The sequence below is a fragment of the Crocodylus siamensis genome, chromosome 3 (assembly GCF_052110815.1).
Source record: "Crocodylus siamensis isolate JL-2025a chromosome 3, ASM5211081v1, whole genome shotgun sequence".
Classification (NCBI taxonomy): domain Eukaryota; kingdom Metazoa; phylum Chordata; order Crocodylia; family Crocodylidae; genus Crocodylus; species Crocodylus siamensis.
The window spans coordinates 85,459,188-85,484,253 of record NC_143397.1 but is presented as its reverse complement, the minus strand read 5'-3'; the positions used below and the strand labels follow the sequence as shown (position 1 = coordinate 85,484,253).

Below are 25,066 nucleotides of genomic sequence, written 5' to 3'. Positions count from 1 at the left end.
TCCCCCTTCCCTGACACCAGACTTACTAGCTGGACCCGGCTGCTTTTCAAGCTGCACATCAGCAATGGGATTCGTATCGGCTCATTAAAAATCAGCCATCGGTATTGGTCCAAAAAAATCTCTTATCACTGCATCCATAGTTATTGGAGATTTATGCCATATAATAGATACAGTAACTTCTGGTCACTGGTGTTGTTATGCCATGGATTGACTTACTGTACAGCTGTTCAATCTCTTACGTGGCCGGGGGCTGCACCAGCATCAGCTATGAACCCCCAGCTTGCATGGCGTATAGGTGCCACGTCACTGCACAATAGCACATTGTACAGTAGCCCCTTGCCCTGCACCACACTGCACGGCTACCCTAGCCTTGAGTCCCACCCCCAATACTCTGGCTGTGGGCTCTCTGGCTGCATCATGCTGAGCAGGCACTTTGGCCGCAGGGTCCCCCCAGGCCTGTGGGCTTTGCTGTGCTGTGCCACCTTGCCCCTGTTGTGGAGATAAGAAGGGTAAGCTGAAGGAGGGATGGGAAGGTCAGGGACCCTGGCTTCTGATATAGCTGGAGCCATGGGAATGGCGGCCAGGTGGGACTGCAAATTAACCCCCATCAGGCTGCATGCAGCCCATGGGCTGCAAGTTGGATGGGCCTGATGTTGTGCATAGCAGCTGCAGTGTTGTGGGGGCACACCAGATCCCTTGACATCTTTCTTCTCAATTGCGATGCATCTTTTGTTGAGGAATTGAATCTTAGTCTTCACTGGATATTTAAAAGAAGCATTGGCCAGGCTTGAAGGAGGTATTTTGTTGGTGTGAATAGGTCACAAAGACAACAGAGCTGAAGATTTATTCTTGCAATTAAGTAAACTTCTCCATGCCCAAATAAGGACCTCAAATAAGGTATTTGATTTAGTACATTTTGGGGTTTGTGTATCTAGCAACTGGAAAGTCAGGTTGGAGGAATCTAACCCTTCTAAGCCCCGAAGACTCCTCATCTTAACAATCTGTTAGAAAGTATAGCTCTTTGCAAATCCAATAATTCCCAGTCATATAGAAGATAGAGGTAGAAATTATTCTACCATGGTACTACAGGATAGGCTAGGCTTTAAAGGTGGGACATTGGGCTTTAAAGCTGTGATTTTATTTCAGGTTATATCACAGATTTTGTGTAGCCCTGTGGTCCTTCTCCAGTCCTGCACATTTGTATTCATGATAACTAAGGCACTTGGATTTGCAGATGGATTATAGAAAAAATAATCCTTATAGTGATTTTTAAACCATTAAAATTTTTATTAATATCACTCACACCATATACATGCTGTTGGGGTGTTACATAATGTTTTATTGGTTGATTTACATAACTTATGTTATAGTTTCACATCACATGAGTAATTAAGATATCCCAACCCTGTGCTGATAGTAATATATATTCAGCATAAATAAATGGGGGTCATGGAACACGGAGCCACAGTTCATCCCTTTGTTTTGTTGTATCCTGTTTTACTTCCTTTGTACATTGTCTGTTTGATTTCGGTAGCTCTTGATTATGATGTGCTTAACAAAAGTTTGGTGCCATGTAAATAATAATGATGTTTCCTTATTATTGTATGAAACTCATGTTTTTTCTTGGTTTTTGTTATAAAATCATGATTCTTTGAGTTTAAACTCAACGTTTCAAAATGAAGGATACCAGATTCACCCAAAGAACCTTGTCTGCCTATGTCCTTAGACTAACACAGCTACAACCTATACCTTTGCGAAATGAAATTTGTGTGACAGAAAATGACAATGCAGTGAACGAAGCACTGTAATATAAAGCCATTGAATGCTGTACAGTGTCACTTAAAACCCTATCCATAGCTTCTGGTTAAAATAGTACAGTACACCTTACACAGCATGCAAATAAAATGGAAGCTTAGAAATAGTTTTTTTGGGGGTGGGGCTGAGAAGTGGCTTTGAATGAAATCCTAGTTTAACTTGATTGATGAGAGGTTACAGTGCTTTTTTTTCTTGAGTTCAGGTTTATTTATTCATTTGTAAATACTTGATTCTTAAAATTCTGTGGATGTCAGTCACCATTATCTTTCTGTTATTTTTTAGCTGTTGTTTACCAGTTTGAAACAGAAGCTAGGTAGAGAAAAGCATGCTGGAAACAATAGGTAAGTTTTTATGTAACACTGTTTGTGGCAGATCCAAGTTTACGTGATAGATCTATATACTTATATACGAGACAGTTGAGTTAAGTTTTGTCATGGACACCTACTATAGTTAAAAAATACCTGATGCTTTTGTTGTCCTGTATTTTGATCTGAATTACCTCCCAAATTTTGCATATAATCTACTTGATTTTTGACTTATGGACTATTTACTATCATTGTCTGTTTTAATTTTATTTCACCTTTAAAAGTTATTAAAGCTGGTTGGAAAATGTTACATTTTTTTGCAAAAAATAATTTATAAAGTCAACTGCTTTTTCTTAAATGTATTTTTAATACTGACTATTGAAATGTATCTGTAGTCATGCTTCCTTCACCTCTCGTTTTCTGAACAGTTTAATTTGCAAACTCCGCCTGGTCAGATCTGCAACTCCCCCTAGTTCTTGCATTGTCATTAACTTCAAACGGAATTTCACCAATGCAAATGAGGACTGATTTGGGCTGGTTTTTTCATATTTAAAATTTGAAAAAGTGACCAATGTAGAAGAAAATCACTTGTGTTTTCTAGTTTGGGGAGATAGAAAAGTGATGTTTGAGTAGTCAGAAATGCCTGTATGTGCCCTTTTCTAAGCTGCTGCTGACTAGTAATGAATATGCCTACAGATACGCAAAGGGCCCTCCAGGCAGTGGAACGCCTGCAGGCAAAATTACGGGAACGAGGTGACACAGCAAATGAGGAAAAACTGAACTTACTCAAGTCAGTGCTGCAGAGCCCTCTCTTCAACCAGATTCTGAACCTTCAGACTTCTGTTCAGCAGCTGAGAGATCAGGTAGGAAGAGTAGCATCCAAAGAAAAGGGGAGAAGTTAATAAGTTTTTGTAAAAGCCTGGCATAATTTGTTGTTGCTTGTTAATAGTTTAGAAATTGCATATTGACTGATATAATAGCGAAAATTAAAGGCCTGATCCTAGGCCTAGTCCTAAACGTGTTGAAATCCATGGAAAGATTCCCATTTACTTCAGTGGGTTTTGGGTCAAGTCCTAAATGTTAATGCATATGTATATATTTTCCTAGTTGTCTGCATATAGTATATTGATGTATGCTAAATGATGCCCTTATGTGGAAAGGTAGCAGAAGGTTGATTGCTAATAAATTCAAAATAAGAGAAAGATAAACCGCTAAGAACACAATGAAGAAGCATTTAATTTTTAAGACCTGTGACTTGTGATCCACTTCCCTATTGGCAGTTTGTTAGTATAGAAAGACCATTTTCATGGAAGTTTCAGATCAGTGGGAATAGTGGGATTATTTCCTTATATAGCTGTAACAGATAATAGGAAACAAAAAAGCATAGAAGAGGATGTTAATTTTTTTTTACTTTATCAGAAGGGATAAAAAATCCCTGAATATGGTTATAATAGATTGATTTGTTTCTCCTTGATGTCATGAGAAATATATACTGAGTATAAAAAGTAGTTTTTAATACAGTATTGGCTTGAATCCAAGAGGGGTTCCTCCTGTTATTTAACATGGAGAAAAAGGCAGCAGGGCTGGAGGGGTGCAGATAGCAGGGGAAGCAAGTAGTGGGGAGGACTAGGTGGCAAGAGGTAAGGTGTGGAGGGGCAAGGCACAGGGATCAGGCTGTTTGACCCCTTCCCCCACCACCTTCCCTCCCACTGTCTTGTGCACTGCCCTGCTCTGCCACTTTCCCCCTAACACCTGCTCCCACTGCTACCCCTACTACCTGGCTCCTTCCACTGCTTTTTCTGGTACAGCAGTAGGAGGGATGAATTCAAGATAACCTTCCAATAATTAGATAATATACATGGAAACTTATAACAGATTTACACATTTTCCATGTATAGGAACTAATTATTGGGGGGTTGTATTAAATTGAGTCATCTTGGATTCAGGTAAATATTGTAAGTGACTGTTAAAACCAAGTTATGCATCCATCTTTGCAGCTAGCCATTCCACAGATTCATGAGAGAGGGCCTGGACAAGGCTTTTTCTGTAGAAATTCCATAATCCATTTTTGGTTAGCTAGTGTATCAGGGATAGTTCGAAAAAGCAGTTCATGCATTCTGTATTACTGTGGGACTGAGGTTGAATGTGGCCCCTATATCAGAGTGCAACTTAAAAACCCCTTTTATCCTTGCTTCTGAGCAGTAGCTGACACAACATGGCTGTTAGTTATTTCCTGTAGTTCTGGAATTCATCTTGATGTATTATAACCAGATTACAAGCACATTGGTATATTATTTACAGTATCATACTTCAGTGCACATTTCACTCTTTATATTCTTGGTACTGAGAAACTAGATTGTCACCTAAGATTGCTACTGCAACAGCAACAACAAAACCCTCAGAAAAAAAAGCTGTGTTGAAATTCTGATGTGAACTTAGTGCATGTGTTGATTTTTACCATTACTGAAGGGAAATTTAACATTGACATAAACAAAGACGCACACAGTGAATTAATTACATGACTGATATCTGAGGGAGCCTACCATTTGAAATGGAGGTGTGCCTTGAACCGTTACCAGTAATTTACTAAAAGGGCAAATGGAATTTTTCCCTTTGTGTGGCCTGGGAAGATAAAATAGATTCATTCCTCTTTCCTTAAATGTTTTAGATTAGGGTATTTAATCAAATCTATGACTTAATGCCATTTAAAAGATCTAGTCAAAGATTCACTTGCAGCATATACCTGTCATTGCACCCCTTTATTTACATGTATAATTATCATGGTGATGTATGCCAGGTTGATGATTTTAATGTCATTTACTGCTTGAATGCCTAACAGGCTGCTTTCATGTGAGACAACCAGGTTTGCATGTATCTGAAAAAATGACTGCATATGTAAATACAGGTGTGCAGTTGTGCACAGATTTGGGTCATCTCCCTGCATCTCTCTACAGCTTAGATGCAGTTTTAAAATAGAGCATGGAACTGTCTGTGTTTTCTTTGTGCCTTATTTAAATAATTATAAATAATTCTACTGATTTGTTTGAAAAAGAAAAGAAAGAAAGTAAAACAAGTTCAAGAAAATAAAATGAAATGAGATCTGAGTTGCTCTAGGAATTGCGAAGCCTTCAGTTTTATCCAAAGATAATCTTTTGGACTTTTTTTATAAGTTTAATTTATAAGTGTTGTATTCCCTGGCTGAAGCTACTGGCTAGTACAGGGGCAGGAAAAATATGGCCCACAGGCCAGATTCCACCCTTCAGGCACATTCATCCAGCCCGTGGCGCCCTCCAGTGAATAGCACCCCATCCAGCTCTTTTGCCCATGAGAGTGAGAGCAAGGAGCTCACATATACAGACTCCCAGCATACCCTGTTGTACCTCATTCCCACCTTCTTGGGCAGAAGGGTCTGGCGCAGCCAGCCAGCAGCAGGGTTCCAGGCAGGGCTGCTGCTACTGCTCAGCTTCCCCAGTGTCCTGCTTACTTTGGGCAGCAGGTAGGAAAGTGATGGGGATGGGGCAGAGCTACAGCTGGGTGGGAGCATGGGGCTAGGGCGGGTGGTAATGCAGAGCCTGTGTGGGGAGGGTGGCAGCAGTGCAGAGCTCAGATGGGCAGTGTGGGTGTGAGGGAGGGTGGGGGTGTGTGGGGACTCCCCCCCCCCCCCCCATTCCCATCATGGAACGCAGCCCCAGCAGATAGCAGTGGCAGCAACAACACCAGGTGGGGGCACTCAGGGTGTTCGTGCCCAGTGCAGGCACTGGTGCTCAGTGTTGTGCAGCTCTGGCCAACATTGCACATCGCAGTGAAGTGCAGCCCTTGCTTGACTGTCTCTATTGCTGGTGCTCCCCAATGCACATGTGCAGCCCCTGCACTCGTGCTGCATGGGAGGGAAGCCCTGCAGGGGGTGGGAAAGGCAGCTGGCTCTAGCGAGCTGTGCCTGAAGGGTGGAATCTAGTGTGTGCCAGTGATAGAGACCGCCTGGCGGGCGGTGTGCTCCTCGCTGCAATGTGCAATGCTGGCCAGAGCTGCGAAATGCCGGGTACCAGTGCCTGTGCTGGACACTAGTGCCCCGAGCGCCCCCGCATGCTGCTGCTGCTGCTGCTGCTGCCACTTCTGTCTGCTGTGGCTGCATGCCATGGTGGGAGTGAGGGGGGTCCCCACATCCTCCACCCTCCCTCACACCCAACAAATGTCACAGACCCACACCCTGTCCCCACAATCCCCCACATACACACAACCCCCAACATACCCTATGCCCCCCAGACACAGCCACACCCCCTCACAGCCCCCTCTGCCTTGCACACACACCCACACTGCCCACACAGTATACGAGACTAAGACTTTAGCTTTTAGTTATTCTGCAGTCATCTTTATATATGGTATGCAAGCACAAATCATGACAAAAATATTTTTTGTAATAAAACTAAAATATGTTACAGTAGGTGTTTGACTTTTAGTGTATGAATTGGGTTTTTTTGGTTCTAAGATGGCAACTCTCCCCCACAAAAGGAGCAAGGGGAGGGACCTCCCGTGGCAAAGGTCAGGTGTCAAGAGCGGGACTTCTGGTCCCAAGATGGCAACCAAGGGGGCGGGGAACTGTCAAAGGTGGGGCTACCCCTGTGGCTCTTGAAAGCTCACCAAATCTCATTAACTTGTCCTCCACCCAAAATAATTGCCTGTCCCTGGGCTAGGAAGAATACCAGGAAAAAAGTGTGCAACCTTCCTAGCTTCACTGTAGGCAATGCAGGATTCCTTTGCTGTTTGAGCTCTGGGCTCCTGTTGAGAAATGAGGTCAAATAGTGCTAAAATGCAGAATGGGTTCATTTTGTGGCCTATTGCTGTAATGAATGTGCCAAATTTATTTTCAATTTTGATGTGACCTGAATTGAGATTTGAACACTGGGGAATCTGAGTGGTCCCTGTCTTGATAACCTGAAAGCAGAAGAAAAGGTGTGTTAACCTGTTCATTACTTAAAAATGCCTGTGATGCTTACGGGCTTTATTTACACACAAATTACTAGAGCAGTGCTTCTCAAACTTTTCCTCAGTGTGACCCCATTTATGACCCCATTTTCTCAGCATGGCCTCTGATTTCCACCCTTCAGCCTCCCACAACCTCAGGTGCCCCTCACTCCCCACCCACAGCCCTCTTCCCTCTCCAGCATGCCCAAGGCCTGGCTGCTACCCGTGGGAGCCAGTGGCTACTGCAGCTGCAGCTGGGTGTAGAGCCTTTCTTCTCCGTCCCCCGGCAGACAGCGCTGCCGGAGTGGAGCCCATGATGGGGGAGGATGCAGGCTGCCCGCTGCAGGTTTGGAGCTCCCCACCCTGCTGCCCTCTTCTCCGGGGGCTCTGTGGCCCAGTGGGCAGGACCCAGCGTGGGAGGGGGGGAGCACTGCGCCGCCATGGTTGCCAAGTTGAGGTGCCCCCTGCTCACCCGGCAGCAACGTGGGCAAAAATCACGCCACGGCTGCTACTGTGCCTCACCTTGGTGGCTATGGTGGTCTATCATGCCCTCCCACAATTCGTCCCATCTGCTGGGTTGCAGAGGAGGCTCCTGCCTGGAGCTGGTCTGGCCCAGTTGCAGCCCCACACTGCTGTAGATGCAGAAATCTCGGGGGGCATGTTTGTCATGACCCCATCGGCTGAAGTTGCAACCCCATTTGAGGTCACGACCCATAGTTTGGGAACTGTTGCACTAGATACTTCCTAACTATTCAAGAAAGACTTTGTGCTGTAAAAATCTCTAAGGCAGAATGAACAAATAGACAGATGTAACAATTGTATTGATATCCAAGCATACCAGTACTATCTGTTATGATGCCATTGTTACTTCTGCATGACTCTAGCAGTACAAGGGTAGCAGAGCTTTTCCAACTTTAGCCTTGTTTCATTCAAAGTTAGGGTGCATTAGCTAACTGGTCTTACTATAGGCACAACTGTTGCATATTCCTGAACCACAGCTTCCCCCTCCTCTTTCAATAGGGTTCAAATGTATGTTTGCCCATACCCAAAGTTATGAGAAGGGGAACACTGATGCCATTTTATGTGCCAGTCAAACTGGTCTAGTGCAAGCAGCATAGAAGTGGTACTGTGGTACTATGTTAACTGGGAATACATGTTTTCATTAGGTGCATAGACTTACTGGAGGCCTCTGAAATGTTTTTGTGCTGAAACCTTTAGTTTTCCCTGGCTGATTTTTCTCTTAATTTTATTGTTGTTGTGCATTGCCTTTTAGCAGGGGACTCAAGTATCTATTAGTCGGTGACTATTTGCTATATGTTATTATTTTTTAATTAAAGTAAGCCAAAGTATAAATTGCCCAATTTATCTTACAATGCAAAATTAGGAGGTTGAGTGGGGAAAAAAGTAGGAACCAGACTAAACTGAATGTTTGTTCTTTTTAGTGTGAAACAGCACAATCATGCTTTCAAGCACTCTATTTGCATTTAAAGATACTATAACAACCATAATGTTTTTCCTTCTTGGTATACTCATTCTTTATTGAATGTTTGCTTTTTGATGTTGAGGCTACAGAACAAGCTCAGTATTTGAAGATCAGGAAGCAGCTAGAAAACTAGAAAAATGTGTCTGGTGCTTTATTGCACTCCTTAAGTCTTAAATAATTTTATTTATTCATTTATGTTTTACTATTTAAAAATGTGACACAAAGTAATAGCCCCTACTGGTATTTCTCTCCTCTCTTTGTGGCTCTTTCTGAGCTTCCTTCCCTCCTCCACCTCAAGCTCAAGCAAGGCACAGCTAATGAGAAAAATCCCTTCCTTTGCTGGGCTACATTCCTCAGATTTTTTTCTTTGCAAGTTTGACCATAGATGTTACATATAAATCATGGAAAATACCTCTCACAATGCAGGCAAATACTGTCTGGTACATTGTTGTCGGGGGCTCTACATAGGGCCTGTAGTGCTTTACAGTATAAATCTATATAACAAAGAAATTAAAGGCAAACACAGGAAAACTACTACTTTCTCCTCTTAGGGGCCACTCAGGAAGTAAAATTCCTCCAAAGGATTACACAAAGGAAGCACTTGCAATTACTAGACTGCTGCCTCTTCACTACAGCACTAATTGTTTACTAGACCCTGTCATTTGATCCAAGGCATTTCACATGCTTATAAAAACTAATTTGGGAAAAGATCAGTGTCGTCTCCCCCAACCCAACCCCCCTCCTATTCCCATACCTCCCACCCATGATCTGCTTTACTACTGTGCTATACACAAACTCTTAGAGTTCTTAAGTGAGGTATAAGGTGGAGTGATCATTTGGACCAGGCTACACAGGAGAAGGTACAGATTCCACTGGAGGTTTGGGCCTCCAGGTACCTAGCTATAGTGTTTACAGCTAACTTGTATGAACCAGTATAAGCAGCTGGTATTTATTCTTATTGTGCTTGGATGGTGGCAGCTGTTAGGGGGCCAGTTCTTTGGGTCTTTTTTTGTGGGCTTTCCCTATGAAAGACAAAGCAAAGAAAAAACTGGAAAGGGGACCATACAGAGAGTACAGGGCGTACTTTACTTTTAGCATTCCCCTGGCATTTTTAACTGTATATGTACTTTATTTTCTTTTGTAGTGCTATGATACACAAAAACACTCAACTTTTAAGACGCCTAATTTTAAGAGGCATAAAAATGCTGACTATGTTCCTTTAATGTTGGTGTGTCATTAACATGACTGGAATAGAACATTTTTTATTTAAAGCATTTTGAACAATAAAATGAAAGCAGTATTTGATTGCATTTTGAGTGTATGTGGCTATAACATAAGTTTCATCATACTGTGTGGTATCAGTGAATTTTCTTTTCATCTGTAGTCAGATTACGTTAATATTGCAGATGTTACATATAGTAAAGGGAAAGCCAATCAAGACAAATTAGCATTAGCCAAATTATAGAACAAAGCAATATTCCTTCATACGTTACTTAAATAATCGTAGTACCATACAGTCACTTCATGATGGAGTTAAAGTGATTTCATTACTTCCAAGTAGTACAAATTAATATTTGATTAAAAAAAAATTCTTACAAGCACAGAGGCATCATCTTTCTTGAGATACCTACTAACATCTTAATGTTCTCTGTGGAATGATCTCTATTTTTATGATTAGGGATATGAAGTAGGCAACTAACTACCACAGTAAGAAGTTGAGAATCTCAAAAGAAAAGGTTTGTAAATGTGAAACATTTATTATTTGCAGGCAGTGATTGCTTCTGTTAAAATTGGTAATTTCGTAGAATTTGCAAACGGCAGCAGATGACAGGAGGAGACACCTTCTATTTGGACTACTTATTTTGGATTTGTTTAGAAGTTCCTCAAATAATTTATGTTTGTTATACATGTACTTGGCTTATTGTCTTCAGGAATGGTTCTAACCATCTGGGTCAAATGCAGAAATGATAGTGAGGTATCCACGTTGTGATAGTAATACACTTTTATGAAAAAGTAAACACCTCCCTGGAGCTGAGTATCACAGCTAAAAGGAAAGCCAAAGTTTGTGAAACAAAGTTAAATACTTTTAAGATTTTGGAAATTAACTCTTTAGCCTCCAACTGATACTTTGGAATCTTCTACTTACGAATGATCACTCAACCAAGATATTGGCACTCCCACTTTTGAAAATAACATATAAACAAAGACAGTTTATGTCTAATAGTTCCAACAAGTCTGAAAAAAGAGAGTGAGAGGACAGTGTTTTCACCATTGATACATCTGGATATGGAAGTATTTTGGAACAATAACTTGATGTAAACGCACAGAATATGGGGAAGTCTACAGAGGAGGAAACTAAATATTGTTGTGAAGGATCTTGCTAAATGGTCAGAACCTGTGATGGAGTCTGTCTGTTGCTTGTGATTGTGGGCTAGTACAAATTGTAAGGATGTTTCTCTGGACTGTTACAAAAGAACATTTTCAGCCTTCCATTTCTTATGCCAGCTTTTCACTTGAGCAGAATCTGTCTATTGCTTCATTTACTTGTGATTTCAGAGTAATGGTATTGGAGACTGGAAAAATGTATTGAGTATTCTAATAAAACAAGAAAAAACTGTAGATCATAAGAACAGCTATCATTAGTGGAAAGACTTATAAAACATCAGTAAACTGTTTTTTGTTTGAGCAGGCTGTACAGATTAGAAAATGATTCCTTTTAAGGTTCAACAGACCAAGTGTATTCATTCCCCAATAGCAAAGTTTTTAAATCTGTGGAGTTTCTTGGGAAATATGACCTTGTATGAAAAAACATCCCCATTGAAATTCGTCAAAGGAAACGTACAAATGCTACCTGGGCAAAACTATTCAAATTCTTGGATATGTGATCAAGAAGGAAATCATTTCTTCCTTGAAAGAGGGCACGTATTATTCTATTTCATTATACTGAAGACATTAGTAGACATGCAGATGACTTTGGTTTGTTAGATTTGATTCTGAACAAGCAGAAAATAAGGAAGAGGGGACAGAATTAGTATGAAAGAACATTTCTTTGGATTTTTGAACATGCTGCCAGTAGCATGGTAGTTTAGAAGTCAGCATTGCAAATTGAGGTAAGTTCAGTAAAATGAAGCAGTATCAAGTGAATTATGCATCCTCTTACATGCCTTGAAGGGTGTCCTTCTGTTCTGGTAAGGGTTGCATGAGTATCCTGACTGAGACTAAGGAACTGCCTGATGACTTGGAAATTGAAGCTAATTTTCCATGAGAAAAACAATTTAGAGTACAAGCCAGAAAGAGAATGTTTGATTTTGAAGTAAAAGGTAAACTATTGACTAATTTAGAAGATAACTAGAAAGTTTATTTCTTTATGTTTTGAATACTATTATGCAGTCACCTGAAGAAATATTTTTACAACTTTCAGCAGCAGCACAAGCTATTCTGTTTTTTGTGTGATTATGAAACATTAAAAATACCTCACAAAGAATTATTTATATTATTTGTATTTGAGATGCATCTCACACCAATGCATTATTTTAAGAAAAGCATGGTAAAATGGACATTAATTCCAAGACATCTCTCACATTAGTATTCTAGATCTTGGCAATAAACTTCTAGCTTTTGGTAGGTAACTGAAATATGAAACAAGTGCAAAATGTTATGTTAGAGTTTCTGAGAAAAGTAAGATTTTTGTCCCAAATCTGTCCATTGTGTTCAAGATTCTATTAAATATTGGTTATAACGGTTGCAAGCAGAGAATGCAGGTTTTTAAAACTTAAGTAGTATTTATGTTCTGCCATAGCTCAGTCACAGTTGGAGGATCTTTCTTTAATTTCAGTTGAAAGCTAAATTGTGGAGTATAGATTTGAAGGTTGCCAACCACAAGTTTGTGTGTAATAAAGCAAACAATAGAAATTCACTTCAGATGCTGTCTGACCATTCCTAATCAGTGAAGGATTGGCCTGGTGTTTGATTGTTCAAATTCGTGCTTAAATAAGAATACATAGTGTTAAGCCCTGTACCATTGATAGTATGTATTATCTTCAGTATGGTGAAGATAACCATGAAATGCTGGCAGAGAACAGTGAGATCGAAGAAGCTACAAAAGTGGGGTATAGTAATAGGTGACTCCAATTATCTTCATGTAGACTGACTAGCTCTCTCCTCTGTGTGTGATTCAGAGAGAGAATTTCTAAATTTCTTTATTTTAATTATTGCTTTTTAGAACAACTGGTTCTGGGGCTGAAAGAAGTGAATCAACTTGATTTAGTTCTTAGTAGTCTACGGTTTGAGCATTTTGAATAGCTGTTCTTCTGTGTAAGGTGGCCATAACATAATGAAATCCAACATCCTTACAAGACAAAATACAGCACAGAAATGCTCCACAAAATGTTTAACTTCAAAATGAGGAACTGCACAAAAATGGGGAAGCTAGTTTATCATTTAAATGCAAATGCCTCAAACCTGTGGAAATGGAAATCATTTCTAACAAATGCTGATATTAGATATAGTGCTCCTTATCTCTAAAGTTGTCTAGATAAGAAGATGGAAATTAAGAATGTTAAGAATGAAGCCAGAGTGTTTGTTGTGTTAGGCATGGTTTTAGATAGGACTGTGTGAAGCTTCGGATGCTTCAGCATCCAAAGCAGCATGTCCAGATCGAAGCGCTGGCTTTGTTAGGCTTTCTGAAGAAGTTCGGAGCTTCCAAACCACTTCTGAAAAGCTTTGGAGCTGCCTCCAAGATCTGGCCATAGGGTATAATGGGGAATCAATGAAATAGCTATAGCTTTGTTGTTTTTTGTCTGATTTGGATGAAATTCGCAGGGTTCGTAGCCTCTGCTGAGAGCATGAAGCCTGCCAGGTTTCACAAAGATTGGTCTAGGGGTTTGGGGGGAACTGCACCCCAAATATTTGAAAGCAAAGCTTATGTCATGTGCATGTGTTAGACTACAGGGGCTGCACAAGCACCCATGTCACAAGTTTTACCTGTCAGCAGCTAGAGGTACAGGCCCCAGAACCCCTACACCTATCTCCTTGACAGCTGGCAGGCTTAGTGGCCACAGCAGGGGCTAGCAGGCCTGCAGCTTTCACTCTGCTGCGCCTTAATACACACAGGGTCACCCATGTCACAACTTTTGCTTGTTCGCAGCTTGAGGTGCAGTTCTCCCCAAACCCCTACACTTATCTCCTTGAAACTTGGCAGGCTTCGTGGCCTCAGCAGGGGCTACCATCCCTGCACTTTTGACCCCACTGTGGCTTAACACGTACATGTGACATGAGTTTCGCTTTCATGAATTTAGGGTGTAGTTCTCCCCAAACCCCTGCATGATCTTCTTGAAACTTGGCAGGCTTCATGCTCTCAGCAGAGGCTGCCAGCCCTGCAAGTTTTATCCAAATCAGACAACAAACAACAAAGTTATAGATATTGCACTGATTCCCCATTATACCGTATTGCCGGATCTCCGAGGCAGCTCTGAAGCTTTGGAGGTGCTTTGTCTGGATCATAGCAGAAACCCGGTCCAGAGCTCTGGATCAGATCGCTGGCATCTGAAGTGGCTGAATCCAAAGCTGAATCGAATAGCTGCCTACTCACACAGGCCTAGTGTTAGACTGTCTGTACAGCATTAAGGGGGAGGAGAGGGACGTTTGTAAAGCCTCTGGGTCCTTTAACTGTAGGGATTCACTGGTGGGGGATTGAGGTGGAGGGCTGTAGTAGCTGTGTAGCTGCAGCCAGCTGTGTTGGCACTCTTTGTCCACTATAGTTTAAGATGTTTTAGAAAACTAAAACATAATGGAGGGTGAAACCTGGGATTCAAATGTTATAATGATCTAAAAAAGCAAATTAAAACATGTATTTCTGAGTATTTGTACTTTCAGTTCTGTGTCTTCAATTATAAGGACTTAGCTGAAAAATTGTCTGTAACACTCATAATTTTGGGCAGAAAGATCTTTGGCAATTGTATATTTGTGTGCTAATAATGTGTGTGCTCTTAAAGAAAAGTCGATGGGGGTGTGTGTGTATATTGGTATAGGTCAGCTTTATGGAAGAAAATCTCTATTATTGGCTTAAAGATATGAGACCTTTGTATAGGTTCAGTCCTGCACTGATGTACATGCATGTGATATCAGTTGGGACACTAAATGGATCAGAAAACAGTCTGGCCTACAATCTTAAATGTTGTTGTAAGTACTGAAGTGCAAAACAAAACTGACTATTACATACTGCAGCTATGAGAAAAGACTCAGAACTAATGATCATTTCATTTTCTTGTGTATGACATGCACCTTTTTTGTAAATATCAGATGCTGGAAATTGGGGAGCACGCTTTAAGCGAAATACTATGGAAATAAATACAGGCAGTCCTCCACTTGCAACGTTTCGCATTACAGCGTTTCGCACTTGCAGCGTTTATAAATAGACACTGTTTCAACTTTCTGATGTCAGTTTCACCTTTACAATTCTTGATTCAATGTGACGCCACACCAGCGAACAAGTTCACTATATTGCCCATCTCCCTGGAGAACATCTGTCCAAACTTCCTTGAACACTTTCTTTAAGAAAGCAGGCAAGACTCCAGAAAACCCTGCCACCAAGACTCCTGAGAAGACTCCAGCCAAGAACCCTTCAAAAAGTCCTACCAAGAGCTCTTTAAAAAGTTCAGCAAAGTCACCTCAAAGAAGTCCTTCCAAATCAATATGATTGCTATTTACAGTATAAATACATGAATGTAGCTATATTTCTCATCTATAATTGATCGACTACAAAATTCTGGGGTATTTGTGGTGAAAATAGCATATCGAGCCTTGGTTCAGGAACTAACCCCCCATTTGTAACATTTTCTTATGAGAAAATTGGTTCTGAGTTGCAACATTTTGACTAAAGACACAGTTTTCAGGAACCAATTGTATTGTAAGTCCGAGGACTGCCTGTACAGTAACAGCAGCTTCTGCTGTGTGACCCCTGCCAGGTAAAAGATAAAGTAACTCTGCACATGTTCTGTAGGGGACAGCATAATGTGGATGATTTGGCCATGGATCAGCATTGCATTTGTACCAGGAGAAAAGCCTGTTGTTCAAGGGATTTTTTACAGAAGAGAACTGGCTCTTTCACAAGGAAGTTAAATCACTTCCAACCTGGAAGATCTCTGTTTCCTTCACCAGCTTGAACAGCTGTATGCTCCTCTTGGATACTGAGAACACCTGATATCCCATAGTTCTCTGCCTGCTGTCCCTCCCTCCCTCCATCCAAGGAAGAGAGAAAGCACTGACTTTCTGATAGTGTGCCCTGGGGCAAGCTGTCAAGGAGGCTTGTTCCCAGAGGCCTTTTCCCTTGAGAGGGACTCCTGCTGCAGAAGGTACTACTGACTTAGCAGATGATTCGTGTGATTCAGTGACTGGCCATGGAGCCTCTGCCCCGACACCTGGGGCCTTGGCTCTTTTATATTTCTAAAGTGGAGTTGAACCCTGGGTGCTAGAGCCTGCAAAAATTCTTCCAGCTGATAAGCAATTATGGGGACATTCTCCCATGGTGGGAACTGTCCCAGAGCCCTGGAAGCATTGCTGCCATGAATGCAATTGCCTCCCTCCTCTGCACTCCTCTGGGTTTACCCAAAGGAGCCCAGGGTGCAGCAACCCTCATGGGGCTCCAGAAGGGTTCTTGCCTTAGGTGAATGGCTCCATGGCCAGTCACATGAATCACCTGATTTGCAGAAGGGTGGGAGAAGCATTCTCTTGGTGCTGGAACTGTCTGATGTCTCCAGGAGAACTTGAACCCCAGGTGCACCTGCCTTCTGCCCAGCACACTCCTCTGAGTTGACCTGGAAGGCCATGTCCACATCAGCAGGGACGTTTCATAGTTTCTAGGGTCAGAAGGGACCTGAGTAGATCATCTAGTCCGACCCCCTGCCATGGCAGGAAAGAATACTGGGGTCAAACGACCCCAGCAAGATGTGTATCTAACCTCCTCTTAAAAACCCCCAGGGTAGGAGCCTGCACCACTTCTCTTGGAAGTTGGTTCCAGACCCTAGCCGCCCTGACCGTGAAGTAGTGCCTCCTGATATCTAACCTAAACCTATCCTCTGCCAGCTTGTGACGGTTATTCCTGGTCACTCCTGGCGGTGCTCGGGGGAACAGTGACTCCCCCAATGCCTGCTGATCCCCCCTGACTAGTTTATAACAGGGCACAAGATCCCCCCTCAGCCTTCTCTTTTGGCGGCTGAACAGGTTCAGGTCCCGTAGCCTCTCCTCATAGGGCCTGCCCTGTTGTCTCCTGATTATACGAGTGGCCCTCCTCTGGACCCTCTCCATGCTATTGACATCCCTCTTGAAGTGTGGCGCCCAGAACTGGACGCAGTACTCCAGCTGCGGCCTGACCAGTGCCGCATAGAGGGGGAGGATCACCTCCTTGGACCTGCTCGAGATGCATCTGTGGATGCATGACAAGGTGTGGTTGGCCTTCCTGACTGCCTCGCCACACTGCCGGCCCATGTTCATCTTGGAGTCAGTGATGACCCCCAGATCCTTTTCCGCCTCCGTGCTAACAAGAGGGGAGTTCTCTAACCTGTAGGTATGGTGCCGGTTGTTCCTCCCCAGGTGCATCACCTCGCACTTGTCTGTGTTGAAACCCATCCTATTCTCATTTGTCCACCCTTGTAACCTGTCTAGGTCTGATTGTAGCCTGTTGCATCCTTCCCGTGTGCCCACATCCCCCCACATCTTAGTGTCATCGGCAAATTTAAACAGGGTGCTTTTTACCCCCTCGTCCAAATCACTGATGAAGATGTTGAACAGCGCGGGCCCGAGGACAGAGCCCTGCGGAACCCCACTGCCCACGTCCTTCCAGGTTGAGAAGGACCCATCCACTACCACCCTCTGTGTGCGGCCCTCCAGCCAGTTGGCGACCCATTTGACTATGTGGGTGTCTACACCACAGCCCCCCAGTTTCTTAATGAGAACGGGTTGAGAGACAATGTCAAAAGCCTTCCGGAAGTCCAGGAAGACTATATCCACTGCTACCCCTGCATCTAATGATCTGGTGATCTGATCGTAAAAGGCCACCAGGTTGGTCTGACAGGACCTGCCACTGATGAACCCATGTTGGTTGCCCCTAAGCATGCAGTCCCCTGCTGGCCCCTCCTGGATGTGTGCCAGCATAATTTTTTCAAACAGCTTGCCTAGGATCGAGGTAAGACTAACCAGCCTATAGTTTCCCGGGTCTTCCTTTCTGCCTTTTTTGAAGATGGGAACTACGTTGGCCCTCTTCCAGTCCTCCGGTACCTCACCAGAGCACCATGAGTACTCGTAAAGCCGTGGCAGGGGACTTGCAGTGACCTCGGCCAGTTCCTTTAGAACTCTAGGGTGGAGATCATCCGGACCGCCTGACTTGAATATGTCCAACCCCTCCAGAAGCTCCCTAACTAAATCCTCGCTAACCCGTGGCCCAGGTGTGCCTCCCCGGGGGCCCGAGGGGGGCCCAGCAGGGAGGTGGCTGTTCTGGTCCCTACTTAGGAAGACGGAGGCAAAGAAATCGTTAAACATGTTAGCTTTGCCGTCCAGTGTGATGACCAAATTTCCCAACGCGTTCTGCAAGGGCCCCACATTACCCGGGACCTTCTTTTTACCCCCCTTGTATTTAAAAAAGGGTGCAGTGCTACGTTGGATTGCACTACAGAAGAAAGAGACTTGGGGGTCATCATTGACCACAAGATGAACATGAGCCTGCAATGTGATGCTGCGGCTAATAAAGCGACCAAAATGCTGGCGTGCATCCATAGATGCTTCTCGAGCAAATCCCGGGATGTCATTCTCCCCTTGTACTCGGCCTTGGTGAAGTCGCAGCTGGGGTACTGCGTCCAGTTTTGGGCTCCACAATTCAAAAAGGATGTGGAGAAGCTTGAGAGAGTCCAGAGGAGAGCCATGCGCATGATCAGAGTTCAGGAAAACAGATCTTACGATGACAGGCTGAGAGACATGGGACTCCCTGGTGATGACCCCTTCTTTCCATTGGGTGTAAGCCTCCTTTTTAGCAAGGAGACATTCCCGGATGCTTTTGGTGAGCCATGGGGGCTTGTGTGCCCTCCTGCTTCCTTTGATATACATTGGGATTACCTCCCTTTGGGCTTGGAGGATCGTCTCCTTAAGGAGCGGCCACTCTCCTTGGACACCTGGCTCCCCTCCCCTCCGGGACCTCAGCGCTTCTCCAACTATCCTCCTTAGCTCATTGAAGTTTGCCCTAAACTAGGCCCGCTGCCGTACTGTATGCCTTTGCCCAGGTGGTTGAGCACCCGCAGCCCCCTCACCAGGTCATCACCCGTGGCCAGCACTAGGTCCAACAAGGTGTCTCCCCTGGTGGGGCTGTGCACCTCCTGGGTTAGATGGAGGTCCTGCTCTCTGGCCAAGAACCTAGACCTGGCTGACTGTTCTTCCTAGCAGATGTCTGGGAAGTTCAGGTCCCCCATGACTACCACATCCTTAGCCTTCAGTACCTCTGTGAGCTGACCCAAGAATTCCTGGTCAAGCTCTTCTCCCTGGTTGGGAGGTCTGTAGTAGACTCCCACCGTTAAGTCTCTTTCCCCTCGACTGCCTTGTACTCTAACCCAAAGCACTTCAGAGTGCCCCTCCCCTGACTCCTTGCTAATTGACGATTCATAGATTCATAGACATTAGGGCTGGAAGGGACCTCGGGAGATCATCGAGTCCAGCCCCCTGCCCAAAGGGCAGGAAGTCAGCTGGGGTCATAGGATCCCAGCAAGATAAGCATCCAATTTACTCTTGAAGGTGTTCAATGTAGGTGCTTGAACCACCTCTGCTGGCAGACTGTTCCAGACCTTGGGGGCTCGGACAGTAAAGAAATTCTTCCTTATGTCCAGCCTGAAACGGTCTTGCAGGAGTTTGTGACCGTTCGACCTCGTCATCCCTTGGGGCGCTCTGGTGAACAGATGTTCCCCCAGATCCTGGTGGTCACCCCGATAAACTGATAGGTGGCCATCAGATCACCCCTGAGCCTGCGCTTTTCCAGGCTAAAGAGTCCTGTGGCTCTCAGCCTGTCATCGTAAGATCTGTTTTCCTGACCTCTGATCATGCGCGTGGCTCTCCTCTGGACTCTCTCAAGCTTCTCCACATCCTTTTTGAATTGTGGAGCCCAAAACTGGACGCAGTACTCCAGCTGCGGCCTCACCAAGGCCGAGTACAAGGGGAGAATGACGTCCCGGGATTTGCTCGAGAAGCATCTATGGATGCACGCCAGCATTTTGGTCGCTTTACTAGCCGCAGCATTGCATTGGAGGCTCATGTTCATCTTGTGGTCAATGATGACCCCCAAGTCTCTTTCTTCTGTAGTGCTAACCAACGTAGCACTGCCGAGCCTATAAGGGTGCTGCAGGTTTTTCTTCCTAAGGTGGAGAACCTTGCATTTATCGGTGTTAAACACCATGAGGTTCTCGCCTGCCCATTTGCTGAGCTTGTCCAGGTCAGCCTGGATCACCCGCCTATCTTCTGGCATGGATGCTTTGCCCCAAAGTTTGGTGTCATCGGCGAACTTGGCCAGTCCACTCCTGACTCCAATGTCCACATCGTTAATGAAGATGTTGAACAGTATGGGTCCCAGGACAGAGCCTTGAGGGACCCCATTGGTCACGGGGCACCATGATGAGTGACTGCCATCAATCAGAACCCTGGTGGGTCCCACCACGGAGCCAATTTCCCACCCAGCAGATCGTGGTGGAGCCAAGGCCACAACTGGGCAGTTTGGCCAAGAGGTGATCATGGGATACCAGATCAAAAGCTTTTTTGAAGTCAAGATATATGACATCAATCTCTTCTCCCTTGTCCAGGTGATAGGTCACCTGGTCATAGAAGGAACTGAGATTGGTCAAACAAGACCTACCCGCAACAAACCCGTGCTGGCTGTCCCTTAGAATGTTAGCCTGGGCCAGTCCCTCAAGGATGGCCTCCTTAATAAACTTTTCTAAGATCTTCCCCAGGATAGAAGTCAGGCTAATGGGCCTGTAGTTAGCCGGATCCACTCTCCTCCCTTTCTTGAAGATCGACACCACATTGGCCTTCTTCCAGTCTTCGGGCACTACACCAGAGCACCAGGAGTTTTCAAAGATCCGTGCCGGGGCTGGGCTATGACGCTCACCAGCTCCTTGAGTACCCTGGGGTGCAGATTGTCAGCGCCGGCTGATTTGAAGGTATCCAGCTTCTCAAGATGTTCCTTCATGAGGTCAGCATTTATGAAGGGTAGGGGATCCCCAACACCCAGATCTCCCTGTCCCATAGCAGGCATGGGCGTCCCGTGGGACTGATGAAAGACTGACACAAAGTACCTATTTAATAGGTTGGCTTTTTCCTGGGCATCAGTTGTCAGTTGCCCCATCTGGTTTAGCAGGGGTCCAGCGTTGCCCTTGCTTTTTCTCCGGCTCCCCACATATCTGAAAAAGGACTTTTTGTTGTCCTTGATGCCTGAAGCTAGTTGGAGTTCAGTTGCAGCCTTGGCTTTCCTGGTTTGGTCCCTGCAGGACCGGACCAGCGCGGAGTAATCCTCCTTGGAGGTGAATCTCATCCTCCATCCTTTGTAGGGTTTCCTTTTTAGCAGCAGGAGGTCCGCTAGGTCTCTGGAGAGCCAGGGGGGCTGCTGTGCCTTCTTGCTGCCTTTCCTCCGTGTTGAAATAGATTTAGCTTGTGCGCTGAGGATCGCTTCCTTGAGAAGCAGCCACTCTTCTTGAACTCCCATCTCCCTGTGGTCATGGTCCCTGAGGGCCTGACCGACTAGCCTCTTGAGCTTATCAAAGTCGGCTTTTCTGAAGTCAAGGACTTCTGTGTTGCTGACTGACTTGCCAGCTTTACAGTGGATGGTGAAGGTGATCAGCTCGTGGTCGCTGTCACCCAACTTCCCATCAATCACTAGGTCGCCGATTAGGTCGTCCCCCGTAGCCAGTACCAGGTCAAGCAGCGCTTTGCCTCTCCTTGGCCCATAGACTTCTTGAGTCAGGTAGAGGTCATCCACGCACGAGAGAAAGTTTTGCGCCCGCTCAGATTTAGCTGAGTGATCTTCCCATGAGATGTCCGGGTAATTGAAGTCCCCCATGAGAACCAAAGTCCTGGAGCAAGCAGCCTCAGTCAGTTCCTGGGCGAACTCCTGGTCAAGCTTGGGACTTTGAGTGGGAGGTCTGTAGTAGACTCCCACCGTTGTGTCCCCTGTGCCAAATTCCCCACAAATTTTTACCCAGAGGGTCTCCAGCTGATGTGTATTCCTCCTTAATAATGTAGAGTGCCACGCCCCCACCTCTCTTTCCTATCCTGTCCCTCCTGTACAGCCTATAGCCCTTGACATTCACCGCCCAATCATGCGTTGCGTCTCACCACGTTTCTGTAATCCCCACTATGTCCGGGCTGGTGTCAGCCAGCAGGAGGGTGAGTTCCTCCTGCTTGTTTCCCATACTACGAGCGTTTGTGTAGAGGCATTTGAGGCCTCCTGAGGATGTGTGTACTGACCCCCTAGTCCCAGCGTTATCCCGGTCCCCATCTCTTATCTGTTTATTCTCTTCGCTCAATGACCTGGTTTGTTTCCCCAGGAATGAGAAGCAGTGGTATACCTTGGAGAACACCTGTGCCATGTGTCTGCTGGCATGCAGCAAGTTATCCTCGGTGGGGTAAGGGAAGCTGGGGCCAGCAATTGTGCTGGCCCCAGCAGCCTTACTTGGGGTTCTGGGGGCCAGGGAAGCTGCAGCTGTGGTACTTCTGCAGTTGGGAGCCTGCTAGCAGATGGAAAGTGGCTCTGGCCAGCCAGGCTCCAGTTTTGGGTGACACGTGCTGCTGCCACGTGTGCCACCTGGCTTTTGTCCCACACAGGTTTTTTTGACTCTGGGATCTCCCAGGGTCAAATCCCACCTCCACACTGCAAAGTAACAGCGTAGAGAATGCCTGAATGTGTGGTGTGTGGTGCTGCAAATAGGTCACATACTGCATGGTTGGGCTCCTCTTCAGCTGCATCCAGACTGCATGTAGTGGGGAATATTTTGTTATAGTGGGACCCAAGGGAGAGGGGGCATTCTCCTGGGGTTGGAATCCTTCTTGGACTGTTTATAGCAGCTTATGGTTTTCAGCGGCTGCCAACTGCCTGTTGACAGCCTACCCCCTTCCCAGGAAGGGGAGAGAACAAGTTGTCAATCAGTGGAATCCCTTAAGGTGGAGATGACCCATGGAACAGCTGTCCAGTGCCTTCTGGTAGGAGAGCTCACCTGCGTAGCTCTCCAATCAGGGGGCATACACACGTATGCTCTGACTGCTGGGCTGTTTTTCTAGCACTAAGAATTTCACCAAAATTCTTAGTGCTAGAAATGAATGCTTGCCCATGGCCTTCCTCTTTTCTCTCTGACAGAGATTCCTGTTGCAGAAGCTGCAACCGACTCAGCAGGAACCTCTGTCCTGGCACCTGGGGCTCGGATCTGCTGTATTTCTAAGGTGACCTGGAACCGTGGGTGTTACTGTAGAGGCTCCTGCTGAATGGACTGTGTAGGCCCTCATCTGACTTACAAGGTGCTACTGGCTAGGCTTGGGCCCTCAGCTGATCTGATAGGTGCTGTAGGCTGCCCATCCTGCTCAACATCGCTCCACTTGGGCATAAAGAAGAGGAATTTGATACTGACCAAGGACAAGATGGGTAGGGACTGTGGCTGTTCGCTTCTGCTTTGGGGAGCAGAACACACAAAATCAGGGTAGATGATAAAGTTGCTACCTGTGATTATGATTTTTCAGAACAGAGTTGGGATTCTGACACACTACCTACCAATTTTAAATTACACCTGACCTGATGGCAAGGATAACAGAGATTGACAGTCTTGCTCTATGGAGATATGAAAGATTAGATCAGTGACTTACTTTCTACTTAGCTGATGAGGTTTCTTTCTTCCCCAAGTGAAATGCAGCTTTTTTTAAAGAGCGAGTGCTATTTGCTTTAGAAAGCTCTGGTGCACTGAAAACAACTGTTCTTTGCTCACCATTATAGCAGTGCTAGAGCTACTCTGGGTATTTACACTAACACACTAAGAAATATGGTTTAGATAGGCTACAGACAATTTGTGCAAATTATGTTGCCATGACTTTTACTCATATTTTTTCACGGTTCCAGTTATATTGTGCACTATAGTTATGTTTTTTGGTTTTTTTGTTATGACAGTCTTAATCATGGGGCTATTTATCAGCAGTGATAGTTTCTCTACATTATACAGTTTTATTCTGATGTTGTGATTCATCCTCAGGTAAATGTTGCACCTACCATCCATTCAGCTGGTGCATTTCCACAGCTCCTCCATCATGGTGCTAGTGTGGGTTCATTGCCACATAATGAATCGTATTTACTGGCCCAGCAGAATGGCAGCCCAGCTAATGTTCTAGATGCCTCAGTGAGATCTGCTACTCCTCAGATTAATGGAAAATCCTCTAGTGATGATGTGGAGCTAATGATTAGAAATATGTCACAGGTAAGAAGATAACATGTTCAAGAATAGTATTTCATTGTTACGTGTTTAATGATTTGTAACCACGAATAATGGCTCATTGGAGTTGCTAAATAGTTCTTGCCCTTCTTTGTCAAGAGAAAGGAAGTGCCAAAATTACTTGCATGTGACTTGCACCTTTCCCTCAGAAATTAGACATCAAAATAGAGGTGCATTTTTTAATTAAGGAAGGTGATTTCCACACTGGCATAGGCATGGGGATTCTGTAACTGCTGGTAAGGACTGTGCTACATTCCAGCATCCGTGCAAGAGGGGCAGAGTCCAGTTCGTAGTGTCACTTGCTTTCTCCTCTCAACTCCATAACTAAAACACCATTGCAGCTTCTGCCATATTCATTACTCAGCCAAAAGCTGCTGTCAGTTTGTCAGGGGTTGTGATGGGGTTACAGCTTGAGCTTTGGCACTGGGAGGAGAGGATGATTTATGTATTCAGGCAGACAAGGTTCTTTGGGTGAATCTGATATCTTTTATTAGACCAACTTAAATAGTTGGAAAACAATTATTAAGCAAGCTTTTGGGTTCAAACCTGAAACCATGGCTGAATCAGTCTTCAAATACCTGAAGGGTGATTATAAAGAGGAGGGAGATAGACATTTCTGTATGGCGCTAGGGATCAGGACTAGGAGCAATGGCGTCAAACTGCAGCAGGGTATATTTAGGTTAAAGGTTAGGAAGAACCTTTTCATTAGAGGGTGGTCAAGCATTGAAACAGGCTCTGTAGGGAAGTTGTGGAATCTTCATCACTGAACATTTTCAAGAGCAACTAGCATTTTCAGACAGATACTTAGGCCAGGTACAGGCATTTCACATAAACCAGTATAAGCGATTGGAAACCGGTCTGTACCTGTAACAAAATAGAAATTTGGGGCACATAGACTTGTTTAAAAATGGTGGTATCAGTGTGGTATCAGACTTAATTGGTTTAGGTTAGATCAACCTATTGAACTTCTGTACCAGACCCCTATTGATTCATGTTAGGTCACTGTC

General features: G+C 44.6%; 1 protein-coding gene across 25 annotated transcripts in view; it reads left to right on the top strand.

Annotated features, from left to right (window-relative positions):
- MPDZ (multiple PDZ domain crumbs cell polarity complex component) overlaps nucleotides 1-25,066 on the top strand; it is a 139,807-nt gene that overhangs the window by 14,418 nt on the left and 100,323 nt on the right. For 23 of the 25 annotated variants that reach the window (XM_090038692.1, XM_090038688.1, XM_090038686.1 and 20 more), the window contains exons 2-4: nucleotides 2,098-2,156; nucleotides 2,817-2,983; nucleotides 23,823-24,044. In XM_090038692.1, coding sequence (XP_089894818.1) covers nucleotides 2,141-2,156; nucleotides 2,817-2,983; nucleotides 23,823-24,044 — 405 coding nt within the window. In that variant the 5' untranslated portion in view covers nucleotides 2,098-2,140. The remainder of the gene's footprint in view (nucleotides 1-2,097; nucleotides 2,157-2,816; nucleotides 2,984-23,822; nucleotides 24,045-25,066) is intronic. The other 2 variants (XM_090038695.1, XM_090038701.1) reach the window with 1 other exon arrangement.